This window comes from Temnothorax longispinosus, chromosome 8 (genome assembly GCF_030848805.1).
Source record: "Temnothorax longispinosus isolate EJ_2023e chromosome 8, Tlon_JGU_v1, whole genome shotgun sequence".
NCBI classification, from domain to species: Eukaryota; Metazoa; Arthropoda; class Insecta; order Hymenoptera; family Formicidae; genus Temnothorax; species Temnothorax longispinosus.
In genome coordinates this window covers 13,397,060-13,408,284 of record NC_092365.1, presented here as the reverse complement: position 1 = coordinate 13,408,284, position 11,225 = coordinate 13,397,060, and the positions used below count along the sequence as shown (strand labels likewise).

The window sequence follows — 11,225 nt, the reverse complement described above, 5'->3', positions numbered from 1 at the left end:
GGGCGGCCTGCCCCTCTCGTTGTTACACTTGACTCGGAAGGCCTCGCGCGTCTCGGCTCGTGGATCACGGTCAATTCGCGCGCTCTCGCTCCACCCTCCGCGCGCTTGCTCACTCGCCGCTCACGACGATCGGCTCTCTCGGAAGTGACCTCCCGGCCTTGGCCACGCGCGTGGCCTTGATCGACGGTACCGCATCTCCGACCAGCCGATTGGCTACATTGGGAGTACTCTTACGCGGCATCTTCTCTGACACGAACCATGCCCGTCGCGGCCAAGATCTCGTTACAAATAAACCACTTCACATATATCAAGTCGGTGGCGCTCGAGGCCAAGGAGTCGGGGTTTTTCTCGCTCCCCCTCGCCTCATTGAAAGTGAAGCTATCTCTGATCGACAATTACTGGGAGAAATTCGATCAGCAACACGAGCGACTTTCGGATCTGAAGGTGGACTCATTGCTCGAGCTCGACTATTTCCGGGACGGTGTATATGACCAGTGTCTACAATATTACGCCGAGGTTAAGGCTACACTCGCCCATCTCATTGAGGAGAAGGATCGATCGAGCCCCTTTTCGGGATCCAAATTAGCTAATCTCTCTCTCTCCGGACCATCAACGGCACGCAGCCATCTCCCGGAAATCTCTTTTCCACAATTCGACGGAGACTTCTCGGCGTGGAGACCCTTCCACGATCTCTTCTCATCTTTGGTCGGCAGAGTCCATGACATATCTAATGTCGAGAAAATGCACTATCTCCGGACCAGCCTCACTGGGGAGGCTGCTCAGCTCATCTCTAATCTGCCCGTCGCGGAGGACTCATTCGCAGCAGCCTGGGACTTGCTCGTCGAGCGATTCGAGAATAAGCGGCTCTTGATCTCATCGCAGGTAGAGCGGCTGTTCGCCATCAAACCCATGGCTGCTCGATCGGCACGTGAACTTAACGCTGTTCTTAACACCACCACGGAGGCCCTCAATGCCCTGTAGGCACTGGGCGCGCCGGTTCGACACTGGGATCATCTCCTGGTACACCTCATTGTGCACCGGCTCGACCCACATACCCGAGAAGCTTGGGAGATCAAGCTTGGCTCCTCTACGGAAACCCCTCGTATCGGGACCTCAAAACGTTCCTCACCGGCCGGGCTCGTGCTCTGGAGAGCATGGAACTGGGAACCTCTCCCACAACGCCTAAGGTTCGAATCCGGACGGCCCCGTCCCTCGCTCATGTTGCCACCTCACCACCCGCCGGGACTGAATCATCCGGATGCTCGCTGTGCGCTGGGACGCACTATATCGTCACATGTCCCAAGTTTCGAGACATGACGCCTCATGCTCGGCGGAACCTGGTCATCGATGAGAAGCCTTCACTGGCGCACAGTACAATTGCGCACGTTGCAATTGCACACAGTACTATTGGACACATAAAGTCACGTACCGTACAATCGCGCACCGTACAATCGCGCACAGTTCGTTTGGACACATTTCATTGGCGCACAGTACAATTGAACACCGTTGCTTTTGGACACAACACACATTATTAATTTATTTAAATAAATAAACGTATGTTGCATTGGACACGGTTTTTGCGCACCGTACAATCGCGCACCGTACAATCGCGCACCGTTCAATCGCGCACCGTATGTACAATCGCGCACCGTATATACAATTGCGCACCGTACAATCGCGCACCGTACAATCGCGCACCGTACAATTGCGCACCGTACAATCGCGCACCGTTCAATCACGCACCGTATGTACAATCGCGCACCGTACAATCGCGCACAGTACAATCGCGCACCGTACAATCGCGCACCGTACAATCGCGCACCGTACAGTTGCGCACCGTACAATTGCGCACCGTACAATCGCGCACTTTATGTTGTAAAGCGAGTTCCACGCTTTCAACCACGGGGGGGTGCAAGGGGGGGGCTCCAACTTAAGTTGAAAAGCGCGTCATGAACCCATGTGGCACCTCGTTTCGCGTGGACACACACACACACACACACACACACACACACACACACACAGACGAGGCGGTGCGAGGGGGGGGCCTTCGGCACCCCCCCGTGATTGAAAGCGTGGAACTCGCTTTACAACTTAAAGTACATGCTAAGTTGTAAAGCGCGTCATGAACCCATGTGGCACCTCGTTTCGCGTGGACACACACACACACACACACAGACGAGGCGGTGCGAGGGGGGGGGGCTTCGGCACCCCCCGTGATTGAAAGCGTGGAACTCGCTTTACAACATAAAGTGCGCGATTGTACGGTGCGCAATTGTACGGTGCGCAATTGTACGATGCGCGATTGTACGGTGCGCGATTGTACGGTGCGCGATTGTACTATGCGCGATTGTACGGTGCGCGATTGTACGGTGCGCGACTTTATGTGTCCAATAGTACTGTGTGCAATTGCAACGTGCGCAATTGTACTGTGCGCCAGTGAACCTCTCCCGCTTTGAACAGACTTCGCGCACTTGATCGTCGCTTCAAATTGGATGCAGAATTTAAAATGAATTATAGTAAATTTTGTAAGCGATTTTCCATAGACGTTGGTAACGGCCGACGCGCGGACCGTTGACGCGGTCGTGTTTATCTCGACAAGCTAGTCATTGTTGACAAAGTCAAGTCGCACGAACCGAGTTCGTGAATAGATGTAAGGACGCTGATCGCCGAGGCCGAGAGAGCCAGAGTCCTCTCAGCCAGCCGAATAGAAGGACGTCCGTGAGAGATAATAAGCCGAGGAGTCCACCCGCGAGACTTAGCGGTATTTTTGCATTGTAATAATCGTTCAGTGAATAAAGTGGCATTCGATACGAACATTCTCCTACTGACATTACATCCGTAGTCATTCCTACAACATCAGAAGTGGGATTGTGACACAAGGTAAGCCTTTGAATCGGCGCGAAACGGAAGGCGGAGTGCGCGAATAGACAATTCGGTGTGAACGCGTGTGTCAAGTGAGCGCGTATGGCTTTGATCGGGAGAGACGAACGATTTGATGTGATGGGAAGCGAGTATACCGTGGTAGAATTAAAGGAGGCTCTTCGCGAACGGGGACTACCGACGGGCGGAACGAAACCCGAATTAATTAAACGATTGAACGAGTATAGTTCGGAGGTGTGGCGCGAGCTTGCGGCGCGACGAAAAAGTACCTCGCAGGAGGCCGATGGATCGAAGGACGGGCACCGGCCGACGGAGGAGGTCACGGAGCTGGGGAGAGACGTTGAGACATTAGCGCGGAAGGAGCGGATGAGAATTGCGGCGCTTGAGTTGGAGGAGCGCGACAACGCGATTCTAAGGACGGAGGTTGAGCTCCTGCGTAAAGAGAAAGAGCTCTGGGAGATGGAGCAGAGACTACTCTGACGAGAGATGGAGATGCTGCGGAGTTCCCCGGCTATCAGCATGGCGGCGGGTAGCAGCGCGACTTCGATGTCCGGTGGCGTTCGGAATGTAAAGGAATTGTTGCCGGAATTTGACGGGACGGATAATGTTTTTTGGAGATGGAGGCAGCAATTGCAGCTACTTAGACACACATACGATTTGGACGAAAATGTGGCGAGGATATTGATTGGCTCGCGGCTGAGAGGACGTGCGTTGATGTGGTTTTATTCGAGGGCTGAATATTTGACGCTGAGCGTAGAAGAATTGCTGAGAGAGATGGAACAAATGTTTGACCTGCGTCCGGGAAAATTAGCTCTCCGAAGAGAATTCGAGTCTCGGATCTGGAGAAGGGGTGAATCATTCTGCGATTATTACCACGACAAGATGATTCTGGCCAACCGCATACCGATCGCGGAGGACGAGATAGTGGATTATTTGATTGAGGGCGTGGTGGATCAGCAGTTGCAGAATCAGGCCCGATTAATGAGCTACCGGACGGGAGCCGAGCTATTGAGGGCGTCCGAGAAGATCCAGCTGGATCCAAAACGGTCGAGCAGCGCCGGAGCGAGGAAGGACGTGGCGAGGGCGATTGGCGACGAGAGGATGGAGATGTTGATGGTAAAGAAAGGACCGACGAGATGTTACAGATGCCAGGAGATGGGGCACATGGCGGCGCAGTGCACGCGGGCGATGGTGAGGTCGTGTTTTGTGTGCGGATCGGCGGAGCACATGGCGAGGGACTGCCTGAAGCGGAGTCAGCCCCCAGCGGCGGAGACGGCGAGAGACTTTGCGCGAGCGGCGTCCATGAACATGGTACAATCTATCGAATTCTCAAAGGCTTACGCGACTCGTGTGAAAATTTCGCCTAAGAATATAAATAATGAATCGTGTTGTTACGTTGTCGACGCGCTAATCGATTCGGGCTCGCCGATCAGTCTTGTGCGAAGCGATGTGATCCCGGGCGAGTCGCGTCTGCTTGAGGGAGGAAAGTCCCGTCAGTTTCGCGGAATTAACGGCTCGAGGTTAAACATCGACGGGGTGTTTCGCGGCTCTTAGAGGTGATTGGCGTGCGTTTTGAAATGAAATTTTATACGGTGCCAAGCGATACGATGACGTACGACGTTCTGTTGGGAAGAGATTTTTTAAATTGCCCGCATTTACGCGTTACATTCGGGGAAACTCTCGAGGTCATAGGGGTCGAGAAGGCGCGCGCGATTGATCAATTATCACATATCGAATACAGTGATGACTTTGCTCGAACTTGCGACGAGCTGAAAGTGAATCCGGCTGTAGAGGAAGATATGTCAGCGCGAATCCGCGAAGCGAATCAGTCATGTTACCTGGCGAATATTCGAGAGGGAAAATTCGTGCCTGAATTTGAAATGGTTATTGCGCTTAATCACGAACAGTCCATAAATTCGCGTCCACGTAGAAAAAAGAATAACGGCAGTTATCGACTATGTGTGGATTTTCATGAATTAAATAAGATTACCATACGCGATAATTTCCCACCTAAACGGATCGACGATAATATCGATAGCTTGCGGGGTGGAGGGTACTTTACTGACCTAGATGTGAAGGACGGACATTACCATCTAGAAGTACACAAGGCGTTAGTGAAGTATACGTTTTCCGCGATGCCCCTGGGCCAGTTTGAATTCGTGCGTGTGCCGTTTGGGCTGAAGAACGTGCCGCGTGTTTTTTGCCGATATATAAATACCGCTTACATAGATAATATACTGATCGCGACCGAAGATCTAGAGGAGCATAGGTGCGAAAAGGTGCGTGAACATAGTTCGAACTGTATTGTCAATCTTAAATGTATTGAATTTCCTCGGTCGAGCGGAAGGACAGAGGGCTGTTTACATAGTATACCGAAAGAGAAGTTGCCCTTGGCAACCGTACATGTAGATCATATGGGCCCGTTGGAGAAAACCAAGAAGGGCTATCGGCATTTATTTATATGATAATTAGGCTCTGTCCTTGTAAATCGACTACGATGGAGGAAGTGATAAAACATCTTAAAGATTATTGTCGCGCGTATAGTAGATCAAGACGTTTGATTTCCAATCGAGGAACCTGTTTCGCGTCCGACGCGTTTAAGGAATATTTAGAGGTCGAAGCGATCGAGCATGTATTGGTAGCGGTAGGTACACTACGAGCGAACGGGCAGATCGAACGATGTAATGGAATAATAACGCCGATGCTGGCAAAACTCAGCGAGATGCCCTCTAAATGGGATCGTGTTTTGGAGCGGGTAGAATTGGCCGTCAATAATACTGTTTATCATGCGACTGGCGAGACGGCTGCCCACCTATTGTTCGGTCTTGAACAGCGAGGAAAACCGAAGGACGCGCTACGCGATTTAGTTAATCAAAATTTGCAGGAAGAACGCGATTTTATGTTGCTTCGGGATAAAGCTCGATTTCAAATAGACGAAGAGCAGCGAAAAGGCGCTGAGCGATATAACTTGCGACGGAAAGCCGCGCGGGAATATAAAGTAGGCGACTATGTTGAGATTCGAAATATCGAGACAGCGGCCGGAATCAATAAAAAGTTGTTGTCGAAATTCAAAGGCCCGTATATAGTGAAGAAAATATTAGATCACGATCGTTATGTTGTGGTAGACATCGATGGGTTTCAATTGACACAGCGACCGTATACCGGTGTACTGGCGCCGGATCAGATGCGTCCTTATTTATGCGTTTAATATTATATTGATGACCGACGAACATTTAGCTATAGTGTGAATGTATTTAATATTTTATTGCAATTGTAAATACGAGAGCGGATTTTTTTTATGTGAGTTTGACCGGGTCGGTCAAAAGGTCAGGATGGCCGAGCTGTAGGCGATTTTCCATAGACGTTGGTAACGGCCGACGCGCGGACCGTTGACGCGGTCGTGTTTATCTCGACAAGCTAGTCATTGTTGACAAAGTCAAGTCGCACGAACCGAGTTCGTGAATAGATGTAAGGACGCTGATCGCCGAGGCCGAGAGAGCCAGAGTCCTCTCAGCCAGCCGAATAGAAGGACGTCCGTGAGAGATAATAAGCCGAGGAGTCCACCCGCGAGACTTAGCGGTATTTTCGCATTGTAATAATCGTTCAGTGAATAAAGTGGCATTCGATACGAACATTCTCCTACTGACATTCCATCCGTAGTCATTCCTACAATTTATGCAAAATTATTTAGATAATGGTTATATGAGATTGATTAAGCAGCCGTTCCCAGTGGACGGACCTGTCTTCTACCTACCCCATCATGGGGTATTCAAATCATATAGCACAACTACGAAATTACGTGTCGTGTTTAACGCATCGGCTAAGGATCTGAACGGCGTCTCGCTGAATCAAATGCTGCGATCGGCTCCTAAGCTACAGTCAGATATACTTGAGATATTATTGAGATTCCGGATCGGCCTCGTGGCGCTCACCGCGGACGTCAAGCAGATGTTCCTTCAAATCTTGGTCGAACTCGGTCAGTGTGACTACCAGCGAATCTTGTGACGTTTCTTAGAGAACGACCCGATCTCGGACTACCTTTTGTTGACCGTCATCTTTGGATTGACATGCTCTCCGTTTCAAGGGATTGCTTGCTTATTGAAGTTAGCGGCTGAAGGCAAAATAAGCTACCCGTTGACCGCGGCTGTCTTGGAAGAGAGTGTTTACGTCGACGATGTGGTGGCAAGCGTCGAGTCAGAGGAGAAGGCCCGTGAGCTTCAGCGGCAGCTACAAGCCTTGCTTAAAACTGCAGGCTTCGAACTCAGAAAGTGGGTCAGTAGCCACCCGTCGGTTTTAGCTGATGAAAATGTTGTATGATGTTATCTGATTCGTGTTGCGCCGAGTAAGAATAGAAATCAAGAATGTCAACAGTTGACAAGGTAGATCGCAAGAATGACAGGAACGTAGAACGCAAGGATGAATGGCACGCAGATCAAGGATGTCTAGCGCGCAGATCACAGGAACGTAGAACGCAAGGATGAATGGCGCGCAGAGCAAGGATGTCTAGCGCGCAGATCACAGGAACGTAGAACGCAAGGATGAATGGCGCAAGGATGTCTAGCGCGCAGTTGATCTCGTTGAGCTGAGCGGTTAGCAAGGGAATAGCGGTAATCTCAGAAGCGGTGTATGAAACAGTCGCGGGTATCAACAGAGTAACGTAAGTCAACAGTCGCGGTTATCAGATCAGAGTAATGTCGCGGTAATCTCAGAAGCAGTGTATCAAAACAGTCCGTCAAAATCTCCCATACAGCCTCGAGCTGTTCGTCACAACGCAATCTCCCACACAGCCTCGTGCTGTTCGTAACCACGCAATCTCCCACACAGCCTCGTGCTGTTCGTAACCACGTAATCTCCCACACAGCCTCGTGCTGTTCGTAACCACGTAATCTCCCACACAGCCTCGTGCTGTTCGTCACGTCGCAATAATCATGCAACGGCTGAACGCAAAGCCATGTGGTAATCTCGCAAATTTGGTGCTGCTCATATGAATTCTGCGGATATCTTGTTCGTAGTGAATCTACTATCTGTTCACAATCTTCTCGACGGCTTACGCAAAGAATCTCGGTGAGAATAGAATTATCATTAACAGTGAACACGTAAATAATGCGGTAAATAGATTATGAAGAGAACAACGCCGGGCAAAAACGCGAAACATTCGTAAGGGAAAATTAACTCATGTTCGTTCGCATAGAAACAAAGTCACAATGTCGAAGAGAAACAACGCACGTACGCAAAAGAAAAATACCGGGTCACTCGTATGCGAATTTGTAGTTCACAACGCGAATATCATATCGTGAGAAAAAACAATGTCGAACACATCACACAGACGAGTAACTGCACGTAATACCGCAAATAATAATTCGAAAAGACTGAGCAATGCCATAACCGGCTAAGGATACGCGCAATGAAAAGAAACAGCGATTGCCCGCACACATATGTACATTTAACGCGGATATTTAGCATCTCACATCGTTCACTTCGTAACTGCCGTAGCCGCGCGGTAAAAAATCAGTACATGAATTATCGCAGCAATCATAACGAGATTTCAAACCTGAGGTTTTTCGGTTGAGAGTGATTAGGATCAAAGCGTCCCGTCCGGCCTTGTGAGGCCTTTAGAGGAGGACGGGAGCAACGACGTCAGTACTCTGCATGATTTTAGTGACTCCTTGCTCCGGGATGCGAATCCGGATTTGGATCCGGAACTCTGTAGTCAGTCGTTACTATCCTTTGAATCGCCTAAAGATCAGTTTCTTAAGGTTCTTGGGCTTTGTTGGTATCCTCAAACGGACAGCTTTGGCTTTCAGGTCAACCCGTTGGACAGAGACTGCACCAAACGCACCATTCTCTCTGAACTAGCTCGCATTTTCGATCCATTGGGGTTCTTGACACCGCTTACGTTCGCAGCTAAGCGACTAATCCAGCGACTCTGGATGCTTAAACTGGAGTGGGATGACAGGCCTCCTCTGGAGATATGTTCTAAATGGGAAAGATACAAGTCGGAGCTCTCCGCGTCAGCCTCCATTCGCGTACCTCGTACTATTGCGGTCGTAGATAACGTAGTCAAGCGAGAAACCCACGGATTTTGTGACGCGAGCGAGCAGGGCTACGGAGCCGTTGTATATATTAGAATCGTCGCCGAGAGTGGTGTAGTGATCCGTATGCTTAGCGCTAAATCAAAGGTGGCCCCGCTCAAGGCCATCACATTGCCGAGAGACTCGAACTTAGCGCGGCTGTTTTGCTTTCAGACTTGTTAGAGTACGTCGGAAAAATTCTCCGGCCCAAGGTTGTTATCAACGATACGTACGCTTGGTCGGATGCTGAAGTCGTCCTTGCTTGGATACGCTCAGCTCCGCACCGCTGGAAAACGTTCGTACGTAATCGTGTGGCCCGCATCCAGTCCAACACAGATATCTCTTACTGGAAACATGTCGATACCAAATCTAACCCCGCTGATTGTTGCTCAAGGGGCTTGTTTTCCTAGGAACTAGTCGATCACCCGCTGTGGTAGACCGGCCCTGTATGGCTCGTCGAATTCGAACCCACTCAAGAAACGACATTGGAAGTTGAGGATCTTCCCGAGGAGGAAGAAAATTCTTGCGCCTTCGTCTCCATGAATCCTGCCGATGGCGTAAATTTTATTACGGTTGTCGATTCGCTTCTCGACCGCTTTTCGTCGTTAGACAAACTCATCAGGGTGTTCGCATATTGTCTCCGATTCGTTAATAGAACTAGACCAAACATGCTCACTCTCGCCGTGGATCAAATCGAATTCCATTCGACTTTATTATATCTCGTCAAATTTGTTCAATCTCGCTGTTTTGCAGAGGATATTAGTAGATTAAGACGCAATCAGAGTTGCTCCAAACCTCTGCGAAAGCTCGCCCCCTTCTTGGACGCTCGCGGAGTCCTCAGGGTGGGCGGCATACTGACTCATTCCGCCATCTCATACGAAACTAAGCATCCAGCATTGCTGCCTAGCTGACATCGACTCACGGAACTTATAGTAGAGCGCACCCACCGCCTACATTTGCTCCGGGACGTCGAGCGTTACATTATCTCTTGTCACGAAACTTCTGGATTCTGGGGGTCCATCAGGCCATAAAACGCTGCCTATCGCGCTGCTATCAGTGTTTCAGGGCGAATCCACGCACTGTGCAATTGCCCATGGCGGATCTGCCCCTAGACCGAGTACGCCAGGCCAAGCCCTTTTCAATCACTGGGATCGACTATGCTGGGCCATTCCCAGTTTATAATCGTCGTTCACGCGGAGCAACTCCGTTCAAGGCCTACGTGGGCCTTTTTGTCTGCTTCGCCGCAAAAGCAGTTCACCTAGAACTCGCGTTTTCTCTATCTACCGAATCGTTTCTGTCAGCTCTGAGACGCTTCATCGCTAGGCGCGGCCGCTGCTCGCGGATATACAGCGACTGCGGCACCAATTTTGTTGGAGCTCACCGAGAGTTCGTTCACTGCATGCAGGCCGCCTCAGAGAGAGAAAGAATTCAGTGGACGTTTAATCCCCCCTCGGCGCCACATTTCGGTGGTTTCTGGGAAGCGAGGGTCAAGTCCATGAAGACTCACTTGAAACGCGTCGTAGGAGCGCAGATCCTCACCGTGGAGGAGTTTGGCACATTCATAACACAAGTTGAAGCCATCCTGAACTTTAGGCCCCTATGCCCCACTAGCTCCGATCCTAACGACCTCGGGGTGCTCTCCCCGGGGCACTTCCTCACTTTGGAACCCCTCGTAGCCGTCCCATATCCGAATCTACAACCAGTGCCAATAGGTAGGCTCGATCGATGGCAACTGGTGCAGCACATGCACCAACAGTTCTGAAAGCGGTGGCATGACGAGTATCTGCACACCCTCCAGGAGCGACCAAAGTGGTTAAAGGTGGCACCCGCGGTAAAAAAGGACACGTTGGTCCTATTAAAAAACGAGAACGCCCCTTCCTTACAGTGGAGACAAGGGCGGATCGTAGAATTACACCCGGGCCGTGACGGCGTCTCTCGGGTCGCGACGGTGAGGACAGCGGATGGCACCTTTACTCGCCCTCTGGTGAAGTTGTGCCCACTGCCGATGGACAACTCGCCAGAGGGACCTGCCCAAGCGTAGAAAATACGTCGTATTTTGGTGGGCGGTATGTTCGGCGTATCGGCTCGTATATAGTTGTAAATAATCGTTAAAATTAGCATTAGTTTAGTTATCGTTTTTCTTTGTAATTTTGCGTGAAACGTCGGCGGATCGCAAACAGTAGAATTATGCGACTCACCTGTCGGTCCTGCCATCGCCCATCCGCCGACGGCAGCCACTCCCCCCGAAAAGGTAGCAACTATTCGCCCGCGGCG

At 50.6% G+C, this 11,225-nt stretch overlaps 2 protein-coding genes across 2 annotated transcripts; both read left to right on the top strand.

Moving 5' to 3' along the window:
* The first annotated feature begins 258 nt into the window (after positions 1–258).
* On the top strand, positions 259–981 carry LOC139818339 (uncharacterized). The gene has a single exon (XM_071786952.1). The coding sequence runs from the start codon at positions 259–261 to the stop codon at positions 979–981; it is 723 nt and encodes a 240-aa protein (XP_071643053.1).
* A 9,063-nt stretch (positions 982–10,044) lies between these two features.
* Positions 10,045–10,713, top strand: LOC139818338 (uncharacterized). The gene has a single exon (XM_071786951.1). It carries the CDS (start codon positions 10,045–10,047, stop codon positions 10,711–10,713), a length of 669 nt encoding a protein of 222 aa, XP_071643052.1.
* Positions 10,714–11,225: the final 512 nt, after the last annotated feature.